Source organism: Nicotiana sylvestris, chromosome 3, assembly GCF_000393655.2.
Source record: "Nicotiana sylvestris chromosome 3, ASM39365v2, whole genome shotgun sequence".
NCBI lineage: Eukaryota > Viridiplantae > Streptophyta > Magnoliopsida > Solanales > Solanaceae > Nicotiana > Nicotiana sylvestris.
This window is the reverse complement of record NC_091059.1, coordinates 158,172,151-158,194,030: the sequence shown is the minus strand read 5'-3', so window position 1 is coordinate 158,194,030 and position 21,880 is coordinate 158,172,151. Positions and strand designations below refer to the sequence as shown.

The following is a 21,880-nucleotide window of genomic DNA, read 5'->3' as shown; positions in this document are numbered from 1 at the left end:
ACAAAATGTTACCCAAGGCGCACACCTTGTCAGGCTTCGACAATTCAAGCGTAGTAACAAAAGGTGAGGTAATACTAACAACTTTTGCTATGGGTGTTGTGAAAGAAACTAAATTTCAGGTAGTTGATATGGAAATGGCCTACAATATGATCATGGGAAGGCCATGGATACACGATATGGATGCTGTCCCATCAACCCTGCATCAGGTTATCAAATTTCCATCACCATGGGGAATTTGTCAAATTCGTGGGGATCAGCAGATGGCCAGAAATGTCAACGCTGTAACAAGTACGAGCGCCATAAATAAAGCAAAATAGCAATTACAGGAAACAGTTGAAAGTGAAAAAGATCAAACTTCAACTGAACAAGAGAAAACAGATTTGGACTCAAGGCCTGACACAATTCAAGAACCTGAAGAGAATGAAAGCATCAAAACGACGATTGAAGAGCTTGATGCAGTGATGTTATTTGATCAACAGCCTGAACGGAAGGTTTATATCGGGGCTAATTTAAACACGAACATGCGAGGTATGATAATCGAATTTTTAAAAGCTAACTTAGATTGCTTTGCTTGGTCCCACGCTGATATGACAGGGATACCACCAAATGTGATGACTCACAAACTCAACGAGGACCCTTCTTTCACACCAATAAAGCAAAAGAAACGGAAACAAGGTGCTTTCAAGAACCAGGTGATTCAGGATGAAGTCCAAAAATTATTAAAAATCGGATCAATCCGTGAGGTAAAATATCCAACTTGGTTAGCTAATACGGTGGTTGTACCCAAGAAAAATGGTAAGTGGCGTGTTTGTGTAGATTATACTGATTTAAATAAAGCATGTCCAAAAGATTCCTTTCCCTTACCACATATAGATCAACTAATTGATGCGACCGCAGGTCATGAACTTTTAAGTTTTTTAGATGCATACTCAGGATATAATCAAATCAAAATGGATCCTGGTGATGAAGAAAAAACTTCTTTCATCACAGACAGGGGGACTTATTGTTATAAAGTAATGCCCTTTGGTCTCAAAAATGCTGGGGCAACCTATCAAAGGTTGGTCACCAAAATGTTCCAAGAACATTTAGGGAAAACAATGGAGGTATATATAGACGATATGCTCGTCAAAACCCAGCAATCTCATGATCATATTTCTCATCTATCTATTACTTTTGAAATTTTGCGAAAATTTAATATGAAACTCAACCCAGAAAAATGTGCATTTGGAGTTGCATCAGGTAAGTTTTTGGGTTTTCTTGTTTCTAACCGTGGTATTGAAGTGAATCCTTCTCAGATCAAAGCAATAGAAGAAATCCCGGATATCCTTACTAACAAAAAGGAAGTACAACGATTAACGGGAAGAATTGCAGCTTTGGGGAGATTTATTTCCAAATTCTCAGAAAGGTGTTTTAAGTTTTTCTCTGCACTTAAAAAGCAAGATCATTTTGAATGGAATGAAGATTGTCAGCAAGCCCTTAGAAATTTGAAATCTTATTTGTCAAAACCACCGTTGTTGGCAAAACTGAAGGTAGGGGAAAAACTTCTCATTTATCTGGCCGTATCTGAAGTCGCGGTAAGTGCTGTTTTAGTCCGCAAGGACCAAGGTAAACAATCTCCTATTTATTACGTAAGTAAATCCTTATTGGAAGCTGAGACACGATACCCACAGCTAGAAAAATTAGCATTAGCTTTGGTCATGGCATCTAGAAAGTTAAGACCTTATTTTCAATGTCATCCCATTGTTGTAGTTACTGCTTTTCCGCTTCGAAATATTTTGCATAAACATGAACTTTCAGGAAGATTAGCAAAATGGGCTATAGAACTAAGTGAATATGAAGTTATTTATCAACCCAGGACCGCTATAAAGTCTCAAGTACTAGCTGATTTCGTGGCTGATTTTAGCCAGGGGATGCATTTAGAAGCAGAAAAAGAATTATTAGTTTTTAATGGTGCGAACCCGGGGACTTGGGTTTTATACACTGACGGTTCATCTAATGTAAAAGGGGCAGGCTTAGGAATAGTCCTCGTACCACCTGCGGGTGAGACCATTAGACAGGCTATAAAATGTCATTCTATAACTAACAATGAAGCAGAATATGAAGCTGTAATTGCAGGTTTAGAATTGGCACGAGAACTCGGCATAACACAGATTATAATCAAGAGTGATTCTCAACTCGTGGTTAATCAGATGCTGGGGACTTACACAGCCAGAGAGTCACGAATGCAAGAATACCTCGCAAAGGTACGGGAGTTAATAAAGCAATTCCAAACTTGGAAAGTAGTGCAAGTCCCAAGAGATGAGAATGTAGAGGCAGATGCTTTAGCAAACCTTGCATCCGCAGCAGACGTGGCAAACAATACAGATGCTTCAGTCATACATCTATTTCATTCCGTTCTTGAACCTGACAAAAACGAGGTAAATTTTAATCATCTAACATGGGATTGGAGAAATGAAATTGTTGCCTTTTTACAGCACGGAACCGTGCCTAATGACAAAGGAAAGGCTTACGCGCTTCGCAAAAGAGCTGCACGATATTGTTTATATCAAGGTAATCTTTATCGAAAGATGTTCGGCGGACCACTAGCAAGGTGTCTCGGCCCTTCTCAAACCGAATATGTCATGAGAGAAGTACATGAAGGACATTGTGGGAATCACGCAGGAGGACGGTCACTGGTAAGAACGTTAATTCGCACAGGATATTATTGGCCTAAGATGGAAGAAGAGGCAACTATTTTCGTGTCAAAATGTGATAAATGTCAAAGGTACGGCAATAATATGCACAGACCAGCTGAGTTACTACATACTGTTTTAGCCCCTTGGCCCTTTATGAAATGGGGAATGGATATCGTAGGTCCACTTCCACAAGCAAAAGGTCAGGTAAAATTTCTACTCGTACTTACAGATTATTTCACTAAATGGGTAGAAGTAGGGGCATTTAAACAGGTACGAGAAAAAGAAGTTAAAGACTTTATATGGCGCAATATAATATGCCGCTTTGGAGTACCAAAGGAGATCGTATGTGACAATGGACCCCAATTCATTGGAGCACAAGTTACAGAATTTTTTCAAGTTGGCAGATCAAAAGAATAACATCTACGCCATACCATCCAGTGGGGAATGGACAAGCGGAATCAACTAACAAAGTTATTATCAATAACTTGAAAAAGAGGTTACAAGATTCAAAAGGTAATTGGCCTGAGGTGTTACCCGGAGTACTATGGGCTTATCGTACAACGACCAAAACAGGCACTGGAGAAACACCATTTTCGATGGTTTATGGTACGGAAGCCTTAATACCAGTTGAAATAGGTGAGCCAAGCACACGGTACGATCAGGCAACAGAGGAATCTAATAATGAAGAGATGCGGGTTAGCCTAGATTTACTTGAAGGAAGAAGAGAAGCTGCTTTGATAAGGATGGCAGCACAAAAGCAAGTAATAGAACGATATTACAACAGGAAAGCACGCCTCAGATTTTTCAAAATTGGGGACTTCGTGCTTAAAAAGGTTTTCCAATCTACAAAAGCTGTTAACTCAGGAAAGCTAAGTCCAACATGGGAAGGACCATACAAAGTTCGTGGCATTGCGGGAAAAGGAGCATACCAGTTGGAAACAATGGATGGTAAAGTTTTACCCTCACATTGGAATGCTGTCCACTTAAAAAGATATTACTTTTAAGAAAGTACCTACGGTCAGGTATCATCATGTAAAAATTCTTCTCTTGGTTTATTAATATTTTACTAATGATTTTAGATGCTAGGCTAAATATCCTAACTCGTGCCAAATGATGAGTAACAACAAAATGAAGTATGCTTAAATTCCTAGCCCAGGGTTACAATTAATCTGATGGAAATACACACGAGTTAGGCAGTCTTCATCTATAATCACACCGTCGAGTCCCGTATATCTTTCTGTTTCAGGAAAAGGGCCAAAGTAAAAGAAATAAACAAGTGCTCGAGGCTTCATACTTCACCGCTCAAACACTTGGGGGACTACATATTATACACAGATAGGTGCAAAGAAACAGATACGAGTATCGAATAAAAATCGGCCACAAAGAAGCAAGTGTTGAGAAGAAGTTACGAAGTCTTCAGCATTCATGAGAACAACAGAGTCATCTCTCAAACTCATAAACAAAGTCACCTCTCAAACCCTTTCTTAACATGTAAAGATAGGGTCATGACTATGTACTGAAACAGGTTATAAAAAAAACCTTGTTTAGTTTATGTTATTTACAAATCTGTTACAAGAAAAACAGTTACGAGAAAAGTTGTAGATGTATTGTAATACATGTAACAGTCAAACACTTGTTAAAAGTTTATGAATGAAAACTTGCCAAAGTTGTTTCATACAAAACGTGTGTTTTCCTATTACTTTCATCGTATTTTAACACCATTATGAAGTTGAGACGTCTTCTTCATTAAGTGTCGATAAAATAAAAGGGCCCTCTTTTATAAGCCTCATGTCAATAAGTCATGGGAAGAATCATAAAGCATTTTCAAAGGATAAAAATGCTAAACTATTCTATAAGTCCTAAATAAGTAAAGAAAAGGCAAGAGTAGAACACATTGAAGTACTAATAAAACTTCTTGATATAATTAAAAAGACTAAGTAGAAACTTAGTCAATAAAAGTTTATACAATTGCCCCATTATGATAACTGGGGACTTTCACCAAAAAATCCTTTAAAAAAAACTAAGGGATCAAACCATCATTCAGTTGAGGGGATTGTCACGGAAGCTTCAACTTCCATAGACTGGGTTGTAGAAGTTTCACCCTCTGAAGCTGGAATAGCAACATTTTCAGGAACTTCAAGGGCAGGAGAAGGAGTATCAGTAGACTGTTGGCTTTTCTCGATGGTATCTATGACTTTAGCCAGTTCAGACTGCAAGTCAAAACCCTCTTGAGCAGCTTCCGTCAAAGCATCACGACGAGAATTCAGAAAAGCCCAACTCACTTCTATGTTAAAATTTTCCTCTAGAAGTCCATATTCCTTTTCCCACATAGCAAGATCGTTTTTTAAAATTTGATTTTCAGCTAAATGGGAATCAAGGGAAGCTTCAAGAGAAGCATGAGAACTCTTCAAGGCTTGAATCTCGACAGAAGAAGTCTGTAAGTCAGCCTGAACTTGAGTCAAGCTTTGCACTAACTCTCCTGCATATTCTTCCTTTTTAGCCAAAAGTGCCTTCAGCTCTCTAACTTCTTCACTAGCTCTGGATAATTGTTCTGATAAAGAGCATTCCAAAAGCTCTTTGTCTCTTTTCAATTGGCTTGAAGAGGCTTTGACTGTTTCCAGTTCAGAAGTTAAACCACGGTTTTGCTGCTCTAGGAGGTTTTTATTTTCTTGCAACTCTTCTATAGTCCCTTGAGCATTTTCAAACTGCTCCTTACAGTTGGTTGCTTCAAGTTGGGCTCCCCTAGCAATTTCCTCAGCCTCGTGGACAGACTTCTCAGACTCACGAGCTTTTCTTTCCAGTAAGGAAATTCTTCTCATTAATTCCGTGCTAATAAGGTTAGCCTACAGAGCTAAGTCATGGAAATAAGAAATTGAAGATAATTTAAAAAAAAACTTGTTGGTAGAAATACCTTCAAAGTAGAATGAACTACGTCGTTCATCAAAGTTAAGCAGCTATGGCTCTCCATCTTCTTCTTCTCGATATCTCCAATGAGAGGTTCGAGCCAAACATCGGCTCTGCCGGTCTTCCTCAGGAGGCTATGATTGGCAGGAACCTCCAAAGTAACACTTCTCATTGTCATATTTCCGCTGCTAGAACCTGTCTCTGTATGATGAACAAAGGGAAGAGGAGCAGCGGAGGGAATAGAAGGAATGGAGGGAAAAGATGTAGAAACCAACACCGGAGCAGAAGCTTGTGCGGTAGAAGCAGCCAAGGGAATAGATATAGGAGCAGTAGAAATTGGCAAACAAACGGAAGTTGTTAAAGCTGGTAAAGAAACACTTACGGCAGGCAGAGGAATGGAGGAAATAGGAACAAATGAGGAAAGAGGAGCTTCATCAAAAACAGGTCCGAGCTCGCCACTCCCGGAACCACTGTCAAAAAGGTGCTGAATTGACTCATTGTTATCTCTTGGTTCGGCATCCTCATCAGATTGAATCAAAACAGGCTCGGTGGCGGAGGTACGAGCAGGAGTGTTTTCAATTTCATTATCAATGATTATTCGTCTCCTGGCCCTTGGCCTGGTAATTAGGGAGGTACCCTCCTCTTCTTCTTCAGAACTTTCCTTTGTAGCTTTTCTTTTAGGCAGCAAGGCTCGAGCCTTATCTAAATCCAGAGCAGCATTCGCAGACATGCGAATGGCCATAACTACTTCAGCTGTCATTCCTCTAATGCCAAATCCTGATTAAAGAATGGATATACATGGTTAAAGTTGAGGAAAAAGTGCTTAACATGTAAAACAAAAATTTTAAAAGGGTGGATACCATGTGTTTTGACTTTCCAGCCATGTAAAGAAGAAATTGATTTCCAAGTTCTCTGCTCCCTAGTAGCAATCTTCAAAAGTGAGTCTACCCAACCACGAAAGTTGGGAATAAGTTCCACATCTCCCATGGTTGCTACAAAAAACCAAGAAGGGACGAGGTTAAAAACCACATTTTTTTGAAATTCTCAAAAGTAGGTACGGTAAACAAGAGGAAACTTACGTTCAAAATTCCACTTCTCAGGAAAGGGAATATTTGTTTCGCCAATCAAATCCACTGTACGGACAGCAACGTAACGGATATACCATCCACGATCTCTGTCATCCTCAGGGTTTACCAAAACTTTTTTGCTCCTTGCAGTTAAGGTGAAAACTCCATGGCGTATTAAGTTGGGATGGTATAGATGAATGAGATGAGAAAAGGTGAAATTGACATTGGCCTTGGATGATAAATATCTCAAACAAGCCACTGTTCTCCACACCAATGGACCAATTTGGGCCAAACAAATGGTAAAGAAACGACAAAAATCGAGAATAACTGGGTCAATCGGAGGATTAAAACCTAAAGTGAAGGGGTAAGTGTAAACAGAAGAATACCCATTTCTAAAAGAGGAAATTCTTTGATTTGGGGAAGGAATTGACATTCGGAGACTATCCTTCCAGTTACAATCTCTTCTTATGGTGGGGATTGTAAGCTCGGTTACTAATGTTGGGTAAGTATCGGCTCTTTCTAAATTTTTAATTTGTTTTTGAAGAGATGTTTTGTCACTTTCAAAAGACAAATCGCCGGGAACTATATCATCAACTGAGGGTTCTTGAGAAGTATCAAGAATTTCCCTACTTTTAGAAGAAGGGGCTTTTGGGATAAAACTCCTTGAAGAAGAACCAGATGAACCGCCTCGCGTAGATTCCAACCCTGTTCGAGGCCTACTTCCTCCGCCTCTTCTGTGTCTAACAGGGGCGTTGGGGAACTGATCTAGAATTGGAACTTTTTTACGGTTAGGGTTTGAAGAAGACATTGTTAAGAAGAAAGTATGTGCTGAAAATTTGTGAAGAAGACAAAGGAAGACAAAGTATGTGTAAATTGGGAACCGTCAACTTTTAAAGTATAATGATGAAAAGCCTATAATAAAGGCAGCTATCACTTCGTAAATAGTGAGATTGAAGAAGTCTCGAAGAAGGATATGAATAGCAGAATCAATTATAAAATGACACATGGACAGAACATTAAATGGAAAAGACTGCTGAAACGTTAGTACTGTCATGAGCATTAATTGTGGCAAAAGTTCTTTTTACATGAAGATCCACTTCCCAATTATTTAATTGATAAAAAAATGGAAAGTGGGGGGACTATCTGTATTGGGAAAAAATTGAATTTATATTAAAAATGATGTGGCATGACACGTGGATTAGTTGAATGGTCAAAGAACAGCAATTGACTAAGAGGCACGGTGAAAACAGCCACGGGAAGAAGAATTTAAATAGGCACGAGACGATGTATAGATACGAGTCTCGTACCAATTTAAATTATTTACAGCCAACGGATTAGAAGGCATTGAAAGCAAGGATCAGATGACAGAAAGGAGTCCAAATTCATTATTAAATGTCTGATACGTTATAAAGTTGGTATTTAATAGGAATGATTGTATAACGGCTTATTTAATGTCATTTATTGCTCATGATTATATCATTAAAACTGATGCTTTATTCCTTTACCTAGAATGATCTATAAAAGGAAGAAGTATCATCATTTGTAGACACACGGAATACTATTGAGAATTCATTGAAATACTTATCTATTTACCTTCTACCATTGTTCTCAAAAGTATTTTATTTTTTGTCTCCTGATTATCAGTAACCCGAATTTCTCTTTTAGCATTGACCAAGGACTCAGATTTTTGGTTAAACACTTTTCCATTCTCTAAGTTATTTCTTCTTTTGTCTATTTGCAGGTATTTTACCTTGAAGCTTGTGAGTCTGGTAGTATATTTGAGGGTGTTCTTCCTGACGGTTTAAATATCTATGCCACGACAACATCAAATGCTGAAGAGAGTAGCTGGGGAACCTATTGCCCAGGAGAGTATCCCAGTCCTCCTATTGAATACATGACCTGCCTTGGTGACTTGTACAGTATTTCCTGGATGGAGGACAGGTATATGTACCTTATATGACCTTCACCTTCTGCATTTCCTTTTCTGTCATTACATGAATACCATCTGAAACAGCTATAAGAAATTTGAGTTTAAGATGTGTTGTGGTTTTTGGCTATGATATTTGTCAAATGTGTCAGCTCTTTTTGGTCCTGCTTATTCTGCATGAGTTTGTCAGTCCTATAATAGCAATGCCATATATAAAGACATTCTCAAATTCTAGGCTGGAGACAGTACAACTTCTGTATCAGCTTTATGATGATTTCTTTCCATTTGTTATTCCTTCACAGTCAACTTTTCTTATTATGGAATTATGAATATGCTAATTAGCGACCCCAACTAGTTGAGATTAAGGCATAGTTGCTATAACTTTAAATCTACTTATGAAATTATCTTTATTAGTTTCAGCAGCATAATTTTTTATTGACTCTGTATCTTTGTACCTGAGCAGTGAATTACACAACCTGCGGACTGAAAGTGTGAAGCAGCAATATCACCTGGTAAGATCTTATAGACGTGGAGAATTGTGGTAATCTAATAGGGTGCATGTTTCAGCAGAAAAATTTAAATTTATAGTAGAATGAAGAACTTAGAAAGTGAAGCCAATACTTCTCTGTTGTGAAAGTGAGAGAAAGGAACAAGGGGGGAGGTGGGTGTTTTTATACTCTGATGATTTGGTTCTTGCTGTGAATAATAACGAATGTTGCACTTTTTGCAGGTCAAAGAGAGAACTGCTACTGGGAATCCTGTTTATGGTTCGCATGTCATGCAATATGGTGATCTACATCTCAGCAAGGATGCTCTATACTTATATATGGGTACAAATCCTGCAAATGATAATTACACTTTTATGGATGACAATTCCTTGCGAGTATCAACGGCTGTCAACCAGCGTGATGCAGATCTTCTGCATTTCTGGCACAAAGGTATGTTCCAATTTTACATGCGTTTATATGGTAGACGTTAGTATCCCAAGGATGAAAGAAGAAATTTACTTACACCTGTAAAACGGCACGAAATAAATGCGCATCAACTAGTGGTAATATCATCTATAAAAGCAGGCACCTTTAGGTGCCAATGAGTACTTTATTTGATCATCATATTTGAGGTGACATAACTACTATAGAGGCCTCCCACATAATATTCAGGTCAAAGAAACACTGAATTTTTGTATCTGATGTTCCTTGCCATGTGATATCTTTTTTCTTTCTGTTTTTTTAAATTAACTAGCATATTTGAGGTGACATAACTACTATAGAGGCCCCCCACATAATATTCAGGTCAAAGAAACACTGAATTTTTGTATCTGATGTTCCTTGCCATGTGATATTTTTTTTCTTTCTGTTTTTTTAAATTAACTAGTCTCTCTGCCTTCATATTATTTTTTACAGAATATATATATATACTTAAAATAGTAAATGTTACATATTCGAAAAATATTTGATTTAGTTATAAATTACAAATTTGAATATAAAAACCTAGCATTCATGCATGCGTAACCGTAAGGCTTTTTATGTAAAAAGTCAAAGGCTATCTAACAAACTCTATTACCGCTCTAGCCATCACATTATCAATTAAATTTTGGTATATCTCCCTTTCGTAATTTTATTGCTCCAATAGTCGATGTCAGAAGCAGCATTTTTTTATCAACTTTGCCTTCTCTATGTCCTTCAACCATAACAGCATCAATTACACCGTCAAATAATTATCTTCTCAAGGTTAATTGCTCTTTTCTGAAATACTCATGCCTTGCTTTTCCTATTTTAATGTACACATCATGTACAATCTCCAACTTTATCATATACATCTATAAGTAACATTTATTATAAATCAATAAGTGTGAAAGTTCAAATCTCATCAAATTAATAAAATTCGATAAGCAAGTTAAATAAAATTTAGGGAAAAGGTCCCTATAATATATATATATATATATATATATATATATATATATATATATATATATATATATATATATATATAATGTACTATATTTCTTATTTTTCAAAATAATCAAAGAGCTTAATATCTTCCTCAGGGTGACCGTGGTCCTTTCTTTACATTAGCATTGTCACAACATGAAGCTCTCCTTTCTCTACGTCATTTAACTAATTAGAACTTATACTAAGGCTTTGAAAACAAATTAAATGGACTTAGATAAAAGAAAGTTGTAGCAAGAATTACTAATACATTTGCCAAAATGATGAATTTTAGTATTGCGTTGTTCGTCCAAATAGGTCATACATTTTCAATACTGGTTGAAGCAAGTGAGTCCATTTCTCCAATACTTAATTGATTTGATGTAAGGTTTCAGGGACCAATTTATGTTAATAGAAAATTGTACAGTCAATATCTCAAGACTAATGAAACTAAAGCAAGATATACCAACCGAAAGAAGCCATTCCAAAATTACACGTAGTTGAAAAACAATAATTATCGAAGTCAGGCTCACAACATCTATCAATGAAATCAAGATAAAGTAATAGTAACATAAGTGGACTAACCAACAAAATATTCTACCAAACTTATGTGAATTAAATTGGCAGATAGTGATTCACCGGTGTAAAGCCCAAGCTACACTGAATATGAAGCAGCAACTTCGAAATAAAAATAGAGCACCAGACTCTAAAAGATGCCAAAAGGATGTACAATCAAGGAAGTTTGAATAAGTAAATTTTCATTGAGTAGTTGGAGGTATAAAATTCATAATTGGGACTGAGAAGTTTAAATAATGCAACTTTTCTGAAGGGCACAACTTCTTCTATGAAGAAACACATTCGCTCGCACAAAGGTGGTTGATTCAACGTGAATTGTTTTCTTTAATTAGGATCATTAGGTTTTAAAAAGGGCAAATATATATGTAATTTAATTTTTAAATTTAAAGGTTCCTGCTTTTTTGAAATAATAATATTACATATTATTAAAATAAATCTTTGAGTAAATAATTGTACATCAAAGAGTATGTCGAGATTAAGATGATTGATATCGTCTACACCTAGGAAGTTGAACAATCAAAGTTCAATTTTATATATGTAAAATAATATTACTTATTTTGATTTATGAGGTACAAACATGTATTAATGACCAGTACCTTATCTAATACTTCTCTATAGACTATATTCCTAGTATATTTTTATTTTATTCGAATCAGTTGTTCTATCATGGTCAGGACTCTTGTTGTCTATACTAATATTCGTCTTGAAAGTAGTACCACTATTACTAACTTGCAATTACATCACAAAAGTATGAAATTAAAATTAGTAATAAGTATGAACTAATTATGTATAAAAGTAGTTCATAAATTCCTTCAAAAATTTACAAAGATAGTGCCGTCACTATATTTTCCCCGTCTTCCAAGGATACAAATCATTTTGAAATTTTTGGATAGAAATGTCATTGTTGGATTCTTGTATAATGGCATTGTTAGTAAAAATTATTTCAACTTCTTTGTGCATTGAAGAGTAATTGGGGTTAACATGATTCATTCGGTCATTAATAATATAATAGCTTCTATTTGGTTAAGAGAAATCCTCACTTTTTTACATGATTAGAAAGAATGTTATTTGGATCGTCTTTACCTACTTTAAAAGTTTTAACCAGCAGCTGATGTAATTAATAAAAATATTATAAATAAGTAAAAAATATAATACAAATTTAAAATGACGTTATTTTTTGTTAACCAATATTATAGGACTAAAATTTACAATGTGACTCGAACTTTGTCCTCTTACTAAACTTGTTCGAGTTACTAATATTTTCATTGCTCAGTCACATGTATATTTTTTGGTGCTGACAAACAAAAGAATAAATTTGTCAGACCCGCAAGAAGCAATGGTACGAATAAAACTTCTGTAAATCATATTTTTTTCTTCACATTTTCACCTTATCTAAGAATTTAGGACTTTAAACAAAGACTCTTGTTTAGGATAATTCGTGTAGAAACCTACCCTTAAGGCTAAAAAAAATACAATCTCCAACTTTAGGGCTGACGTGGTAACAAAAGTATATTAAGAAAGGTTTTGTTGAAGATAATTTAGTAATAAACGGAGAGTACGTACTCAAATAAAGGAGTGCAGATGCGATGATATGTTCCTTGTTCCAATTCTTCCTGAAAACGAAAATTAAGAAGATCACTAAAGCAAGAATAACGAAACATTTTTAGAATCATGTTTGCCATCCCAATTTAAGGGCATAAGCAGCAAACACAGTTAGATCTACTCCATAACATTTAGACCTTCAAATTAATCAAAAGTCTACGTCAATCAAACTACCTTTAGAATTTAATTTTGAACTCTGTGGTTGATATCAATTTGGAGAAATAAGTAACATAGTCATAACTTAAAATTATCTACTATGTTATTTATATAAACAGGACTTTACAAAATTACTGAAAATAAGAATAGTTAAATAGATTATAAATGGAGGTTTGTGCATGGAAGGAAATCTTAAAGAAGGGGCATATGAAACATTGCTTGGCTGTTAAAAGTAGGCTTCTGCCACTTGCATCTATCTGTAGTTTTTAAATTTTTAATAGTTAAATTAAATGGGTTAGTTTAGTAAATAAGGAGGGGTATTTTAGTAATTTAACTTTTGACTTAAGGTTTTCCACTTTTAATATAGTATAGATAATTCACCGAATAGTTCAGAGTTGAGCATTTCAGATATCAACTGGATCATTGAATGTGTACTGAGGTGGTATTAAGCTGAATGAACTATTTTTAATCAAGCAAAGCTATAGTGATCTTGAAATTAAAGTTTCTTAGGGTTCAAAAGAGCCAATGTGGCGTATTATTATGCTCTTTTATGTTTTGAGTTTTTTTTTTTTTTTTTTTTTTCGTATTAAAAGCAAAGCACACTTTTTCTGAGGTTAATTCTAGTGCCGGCACACTTTGTGAGTTTAAGCTGCCAAAATGATGCTTCTACTGGTTTCAAAACATGAGTAATATTGTCATTGAAATGCAGTGCAGAGAAAGAGTTTCATCTGAAAAACATGATTCTACTTCTTTATTTACGCACTGCTGAATGAAAATTGGTGCCTAGTTCGTCTAGTTTCGTGAGTCCTACTGTCGTAGAATAGTCCTTCTGCCCCTAAACAAAGAAAATTCTTCATATCTGACTTCCCTGTTCTGTTGTCCAAACTGGCAGTTCCGCAAGGCTCCTGAAGGCTCTGTGAGGAAAGTAGAGGCTCAGAAACAGTTAAATGAAGCAATATCACATAGATTGCACTTGGACAACAGCATAGCCCTTGTCGGTAAACTTCTGTTTGGAATTGAAAAAGGTCCAGAGGTGCTAAGTAGTGTCCGCCCTGCTGGTCATCCTCTTGTTGATGACTGGAACTGCCTTAAATCATTTGTAAGTACACACCCCATTTTCATCAATATCTCCAAAATTTGCTGGTGGGAAGGAAATTTTATTCTCTTGTAGCTTGTTTGAATATATGGGGTATGTGGCACAAATCATTTGTATTGGATGTATCGTTAGGTTTGGATGGTGTCATGGCTTATATTCTTCGGCAATATGACTTCTTTATCCTTGTGTTGTACAGGTAAGAACATTTGAGACACATTGTGGATCGTTATCCCAGTATGGAATGAAACATATGCGCTCCATTGCCAACATATGCAACGTTGGAATTAAGATGGAGCAGATGGTGGAGGCATCAGCACAAGCTTGTCCCAGCTTTCCATCCAATACTTGGAGTTCCCTCCACAGGGGTTTTAGTGCATGATTGGCATCTAATGCTAAATATCAGTATAATTGCTCAATGTCGTGATTTTCAGTATGAAGATTGATATAGTTATTGTAAGATGGTTCTTTAGCATAATTGCTTCCTTGTAAATACAGGTTAGAAGCGCATCATTATTGAGTTGAAATGTACTAGAAGCAGATATCTTACTGTAACTATTGTTATAGTTCGTCATCATTGTATATAACTCTTACTATGCAAAAGCTCTGCCTGAACAAACTATGTTTGAAAGGGAATATATGCTTGACTTTCTTTTAAATTAGAAAAAAGGTCATTTCATGACAGAGCAAGCTTCTGAATGACAGACCAAATACTGATGGTATTATCCATATGCATCTTATTTACAACAACTACCCAGTAGAATCCCACATAGTGGGTTCTGGGGAGGGTAATGTGTACGCAGACCTTACCCCTGCCCCAATAGGGCAGATGCATCTTATTTGTTCAAAGTTATTAATAGTCCTCTCAATTTTAGCAAATTTATGTCATGAAAGACTTACCATCACTCAACTTACAATTGAGAAAACAGGTCGCAAGAGACTTCTTTACTTACTCGCGTCTTCTTTCATGTATTTTTTTCCTCCAATTTGTCAAATAGTCCTTTTGTGCTGATCACATTATAGTATGTTTTACATAGAGCCGCGGATATGCCCTATAGAACATACAGTTTCCACTCGCCTAGTAATTCAAGCTTTGGAGTGGTGAGAACATAAATCATATTGAAGGTTGCAAGAAGAGCTTCTTTTTCTATTACTGCATGAAAGTCCCTCCAATAGTCAACAAAATCAACGTTTGTCTCTCTCAAAGATGCCATTGTTGGGAAGAAGTTTTAAGATGGCTAAAACGGAGAGAAGCATAATACAGTATGCTACAAATATTTTCTTAACATTAAAAATGTGGCTTCACGCCGAGTCATAGACTCTTAATTTGCCCCAATCCATAATCTGGTTTGCAGGAAGAGTTCTGTTTATATGCATTTATGATACTCCAGCCCAAAAAAAGTAACTGTGTTTTGTACAAACAAAATTAGGATATTAGGTTCTACCAAAAAAGTAAAAGCATCTAACCTATAAAAGAAACCCTGCAGTATTTGGGTGATCAAAATGTTTCAAGAATGATAGAGGGAAATATATTTTTACATCAGAATCCTTCTTTTCCTTTTTGGTAATCTGTCTTCTTCCTCTTTTTTGCTTTCATAACTTGTTTTTTATAAGCTACTTAACCATGTCTATTCAAAATAGAAGACCACTGATATTGAACAAGACTTGGTGAACAAATAAAAAGATCAAAATGCTTCATTGTTGAAAAGCTTTAGTACATGGAAACGGGGCAAATTTCTGCTTCTCAGCAGCGTTATTCTGTGTGTAGCTATCTACCAAAAGTGAAATTTTGCAGCCATGACACAAACTGGCTAAACATACATTATATCCTTTTGCCAAGAATACCCTCTACTAACTTGAACATGCTTGTGCAGATGTAGAAGCCATTTGTTCACTCGTAATTCCAGCGTTGCATATGTTGGCTATACCACGTATGTGTTTCTTTCCATACGAGGTTAATCTTCCACAATGTGCCTCAAATATCTTAACCTATTCGCAGGAATAGAGTGGTCATGTATTCTCATTAAAAGAACCAAAAATACGAAGATTGAACTGAAGTACCACAAAGAATCTTGCCTTTATCGCCAAGTTAAATACTTACGTAGGACTTAAGGCAATCCCAGCTGTCAACAAGTGGTTGTCCAGCTGGTAGAACACTGTGTAGTACCTCAGTACCTTTTTCAACACCAAAAAGAAGCTCCCCAAGACGTTTTACATTGTTGTCCACTTGAGTTCTCTGTTGTGAACATGGATAACTCCAATAATGCTTGTGGGTCAATTATTTGGACCGAGGCTAGCCAAGCTGTTGGGCCGAGGGCTAAACTGCGAAAAGGCCAAGGAATTAGACAGCCCAACAAGAGATTTGCTTGGGATCCAGGTTGAGTAGGGAAGCACGTGACAAATGGATAAAAGGGGTTCATCGACAGTTTTGAGAATTATGCAAAATGTTATGAAGTATCTGGTTCATCGACAGTATTGTTACAATCTCTGTGATATAGCTTTAGTAAGTCTCGCGTGAGCTTTGAATTTCTCATCAGAGCCTTCCGGGGCATTTTGGTGCTGCAAACATTCAGAAAAAAATGAATGGAAATTGTGTGGTGTAGGAAAAAGAAGTCTATCAATTGTGCTGCAAAAAGAGGTAGAAACATACTTTGGTGAACAAATAGAAAAGTTCAGCACTGCGCTGATCCACACTCTTTGATGATGTCGAGAATGACATGGCATTCACAAAGGCATGACTGGTTTGTGGAAGCTTCACCCATATATGTGGAAAGTCGATCAAAGCTCACCACTATATCACCGTATTCTGTGACATGGGAGCCATAGCCACCAAATGTTATGTTGGCTGCAGTTCTATTTGCAACATGAGTGACTAAATGAAATCATAAAGCTTCCATTAGAAGTAAAAAAAAGCATAGATGTAGCATATAGGATCTGAAGCATTAAAAATTGCTCTTCTATTTTTTTGAATAAATTGCTAAAAGCATATACAATATTTGTCCACAACAGAACAAACTCTTAATCGGCTATGCTGCCCTTGCACACTGTCAGCATCACGATCTGTTACATCGCTGTTCACAAGTGCAAACAGTTATTAGTTTGACATAAGTCATCTTCTAAGTATAAAATTCATCTTTTAAACTTCATCCTAGAATTATCGGAGAAAATACAAGAATCTGTATTTGGCGTACTCGTTCCTAACAATGCGACAAGCTTATAGTTTTGGTATTGACAGATCATGATATACTCAAAATATATCGGCTTTTTAACAAACTAGATCATATGGGAAGAAGCCTAAAATCAATAAAATGCATCAACTCACTTTTTGCCCATTGACTAACAAAAAGGAGGTGACAAAAATTGTTTATACCTATCTTCCATCCAAGCAACACTGTACAAATCTCCCAAGCACACACCCTGAAACTCGGGAGGGGGACACTCAACCAAGCAGGGATCATCAGGAGTACCCTCACCACAATACGTCGCCCAACTATCTTCATTGGGTTCTGATGCAGTCATGACATAGATGTCTAGACCTTCAGGGAGAAGACCATCAAACATGCTTCCGGACGCACAAGCTTCTAAGTAAAACACCTAAAGATGGAGATTATAGACTTCAAAATTTTACTGATCAAAACTTGTGCCAAGGAAAAGAAAGCTGAAAAAACTAAAACACCAATTTACCAGTCTGTCATATGTCCCTGAAGCATGCTTCTTTTTCAACACATCAACTAGATTATTTACATAAACATCTTCTCCACTTGGCATCGCTGATAACAGTAAAAGCATGAAACAATTTTGCATATTCTAATCAGTTTATCAAAGTATGATAAAAACCAGGAGAGAATCACCAATTTTGTGATCAATATTAGCTGAAATTTCCAACTGCCTAACCGTGGCATTAGGCGAGACGTTCCTAACAATAATTGATTATGCATATTCACAACTACAGTTACTAATAATCCAAAATTCTTAGCAATGGCATTCAAGAATCCCCTCTCCTATCAAAAATGTGAAAACATAAGACTAAGCAAAAGTTATTATGTAGAATATAGAGTGTAATAATGTGAGGAGAGGCTACTTACAAACCACACCCGGGCCACCATGATCAGGATAGTAGATGAAGATATGGTCATTTGGACCACTGTTCACTACTTTCCCACTGCCCCCAACTACAGCGCTTTTGTTTCCAAGGATAACATGGTAAAAATTGTTAGCATTAACATCTTCAAGCACATAATCCTGCCTTCCATCAATAAAAAATAACCCCTCATAAGCAAACACTATAATCTTGAAATAAAATTTTCAAGGAATTGAACTCAGAAAGAACAAAAACAAACCTTGGGGACACCTTTGTAAACATCATGGCCATATGGGTTATTGATAATGACTCCAGGTCTGGGGTTCTCTCTATTGTATATCATCGTACATGAATAGGATGATGTTTTGACCTCCATCCTTTAGTAATTGGTGCCTGAAATGACCAAAGAAATATATAAGCTATGTTGTTCGGACCCGTATGGATTCATCAAAAATGCATTATAGTGTTTACTTTTCCTTTTGATTTTGATTTGGACCGTATGAATTCTTTAAAAAAGGATCCGCCAGCATTTCTTAAGAGCGACCCAGTGAAGTGATTCAGGGACTATAGTGTTTTTGCTTTCCCTTTTTATTTTGATTTACTTATTTCTTGTTTTGTTTTGTTTTGTGAGAAATTCTTTCTCTCGTTTGATCTTTTAATATAAGTTGAATTATAAAATCTCTATCAATTTAGCTGCCTAAAGTTATTAAGAGAAAAGGGGGAGGAGTGTTAGGAGATCAGTATTTCAAATTGAAGTTAAAAAAGAGTAATTAAAAATGTCAACAACTATTTTTATATTTTCAAATATGAAAGAGTTCGAGTAAAGAATTTTTATACTATAACTGTTGTAGCAAGTAATAGGTCTTATGCTTAAGATTATAAATTCCGTATTTTATCTGTAAATATCTTTTGGATAAATGTAATATTTTTTTTCACCATCTGAGTTTATAAGTTAACTTGCACCGAAATACTTGCTCCATTATTTAGGGCTAAATCAGGACTAGCGAAATGGAGAAACCCTTTCGTTTTTCTTTTTCGCGAGAAGTTTTTTATCCACTGTTTCTGTTGTTTTATCTTTTAAGTTAAGGCTAATTGCAAAAGAATCTCTATTGAAATTTAGGTTATTACAGTTTATCGCTATATTTTCTAATACTGCAAGTGTTTCTAATTTTGCCTTATTTGTGACAACGTTTATTCAAGACGTAGGTATTTTTCAACTTGCTATACAAAAATGTAAGAATTTTAAGATTGTTTGAAATTAGGATTAGTTACAAAATATTTTTAGAGGAATAAAATGCAGAACCAATTTTACCTAAGTAATTACTATATAAAATATAATTAGTAAAAAAATTGCGGAGCTTCTAGTATAAATATTTTAAAAAAGAAGGATTAGACAATGTAAAAGAAAAATAGTTATGATAACCTGATGCCTATAATTTTCCCAGCCATTGGAGCCAGCAACTAAGACAGCCCATTTTGTTCCTTCTGATTCTTCGGTCAAGAATTCAGAAATACTACGACCTTCAATACTAACCCAAATTGAGAGCAAAACAAAAAATACAACACTAACATAATACCGAAATATCATAGTATTATGTTTTGAGGTTAACAAAGAAAGCACTCAAAATTATGGGATTATTGAGTTGTATGAATAGGTATATGAGAAATTTATAAGAGTTCAAACTCTTTGAACCAATATTACTACATTAGGGACGTATCACTTAGGAGACTAATGAGGACAACGTAGATTTCAAAGTTCTAAAGGGAAAAACAATCATAGGAACTCACAAAATATGTCAAAAAAAAAAATTGACAATTGCAATATACTTTTTATTCTCATTGCAGTACGAGAAATTTCTTGTTACTTATGATAATTTTGTCATGTCAGCACATTGTTATTTGTACTTTTTTTGGTCCATTGGAGTGGACTGATGCAAACAAGGAGATCAGGTACCGGCTGAGGAGATTAAGGATTAAATGACATACTTCTAAATGTTAGAAAATCACAAAATTGCTATAAGTTACCCGCACAAGAAGAACATGAAAAATTTACTTACACTCGATGTTTATATCAAATTATATTAATTTATTAGGATACTTGATGTTTATATCAAATTATATTAATTTACCATGATCAGTGACAAAAAATAGGTGAGAATATGTATCAATTTACTATAGTTAACTGATAACAATTTATATAAAGACAAATACAACAACAACAACAACAACAACAACAATAACCCAGTATAATCCCACAAGTGGGGTCTGGGGAGGGTAATATGTACGAAGACCTTACCCCTACCCTAAGGGGCAGAGAGGTTGTTTCTAGGAGACTCTCGGCTCAAAAAAGCAACAAGAGACGATATATTAGTACTATCAATAGACTCATAATAAAATAACATAAAATACATAGCATAACATAAAATAACAGCAATATAAGAAATATAGGAAATACAAAAAAGATGGAAGGTATACTAATATCCAACAGATAAAGCCCTGCATCAGTAGCTGATCAGTAGAATCCTAAGACTAACTCCTAACTGGCTAGTCTCACTCTAGTGCGCTGTAAAAATATCCACAACTTTCCCCTAACCTACAACCTTAACGTTCGACCTCCACAATTCCCTGTCAAGGGCCATGTCCTCAGTAATCCTAAGTCGCGTCATGTCCTGCCTGATCACCTCTCCCCAATACTTCTTAGGTCTCCCTCTACCTCTCCTCGTACCCACCACAACCAGTCGCTCACAACTTCTCGCCGGTGCATCAGTGCTCCTCCTCTGAATGTGCCCGAACCATCTGAGTCTTGCTTCCCGCATCTTGTCCTCCATGGGGGCCACGCCCACCTTCTCTTGAATATCTTCATTCCTAATCTTATCCATCCTTGTATGCCCGCACATCCACCTCAACATTCTCATCTCTGCTACTTTCATCTTCTGGATGTGTAAGTTCTTAACCGGCTAACACTCGGTCCCATACAACATGGCAGGCCTAACCACTACTCTATAAAACTTACCTTTTAGTAACGGTGGAACTTTCTTGTCACACAGGACTCCCGTCGCTAACCTCCACTTCATCCACCCTACCCCTATACGGTGTGTGACATCCTCGTCGATCTCCCCGATCCCCTGAATAACTGACCCAAGGTACTTGAAACTACCCCTCAGGGATGACTTGAGAGACAAGCCTCACTTCCACTCCCGCTTCCGTCGGCTCGGCCCCAAATTTGCACTCGAGGTATTCCGTCTTCGTCCTGCTCAACCTAAAACCTTTAGACTCAAGGGTATGTCTCCAAACCTCTAGCCTCTCGTTGATGCCGCGTCGTGTCTTGTCAATTAGGACTATGTCATCAGCAAATAGCATGCACCATGGCACCTCCCTTGAATATGATGCGTTATGGCATCCACCACCAGGGCAAATAGGAAAGGGCTGAACGCAGACCCTTGGTGCAACCCCGTAACAACCGGAAAATGCTCGGAGTCACCTCCTGCTGTACTAACCCGAGTCTTAGCTCCATCATACATGTCTTTAATCACCCTAATGTAGGCAACCTGTAATGACCCGATCGGTCGTTTTGAGCTTTTACACTTTGCTCGCCAATTCTCGGGCATGACTTGCCCTATGTAGTGTATTATGACTTATGTAAATCGTTGGTGTTGGGTTTCAGGTTAATCAGAATGAATTTGGAAGAACAGTCTCAGTTGAAAGCTTAAAATTTCAAAGTTTGGCCAAAATTGACTTGTTTGTATTTGTTCTCAGATTGGAATTTTTATGGTTTGGTTAGCTCCGTTAGGTGATTTGGGACTTAGGAGCGTGATCGGAATGCATGTTGGAAGTCTGTGGAAGGTTTAGGCTTGAATTGGTGAAATTGAGA

General features: G+C 36.4%; 2 protein-coding genes and 1 pseudogene across 7 annotated transcripts; 1 reads left to right on the top strand and 2 right to left on the bottom strand.

Annotated features, from left to right (window-relative positions):
* LOC104244016 (vacuolar-processing enzyme alpha-isozyme-like) overlaps positions 1-14,654 on the top strand; it is a 31,157-nt pseudogene extending 16,503 nt beyond the window's left edge.
* Positions 14,655-15,597: 943 nt separating this feature from the next.
* Positions 15,598-18,655, bottom strand: LOC104244397 (vacuolar-processing enzyme-like). 6 transcript variants are annotated; one of them, XM_070171117.1, is made up of 8 exons: positions 18,481-18,653; positions 18,269-18,402; positions 18,014-18,170; positions 17,613-17,698; positions 17,299-17,522; positions 16,579-16,999; positions 16,005-16,487; positions 15,598-15,917 (listed from the first exon to the last, which is right to left on the bottom strand). In XM_070171117.1, exons 2-6 carry the CDS (start codon positions 18,383-18,385, stop codon positions 16,906-16,908), a joined length of 678 nt encoding a protein of 225 aa, XP_070027218.1. In that variant the 5' UTR covers positions 18,386-18,402; positions 18,481-18,653; the 3' UTR covers positions 15,598-15,917; positions 16,005-16,487; positions 16,579-16,905. The 6 variants fall into 6 exon arrangements, with proteins under 6 accessions (XP_070027218.1, XP_070027216.1, XP_070027219.1 ...); XM_070171115.1 differs by having other exon boundaries at positions 16,030-16,487; XM_070171118.1 differs by having other exon boundaries at positions 15,598-16,487; positions 18,014-18,174; positions 18,481-18,655.
* On the bottom strand, positions 15,624-16,647 carry LOC138888236 (vacuolar-processing enzyme-like). The gene is made up of 4 exons (XM_070170063.1): positions 16,579-16,647; positions 16,030-16,164; positions 15,785-15,917; positions 15,624-15,700 (listed from the first exon to the last, which is right to left on the bottom strand). Exons 1-4 carry the CDS (start codon positions 16,645-16,647, stop codon positions 15,624-15,626), a joined length of 414 nt encoding a protein of 137 aa, XP_070026164.1.
* Positions 18,656-21,880: the final 3,225 nt, after the last annotated feature.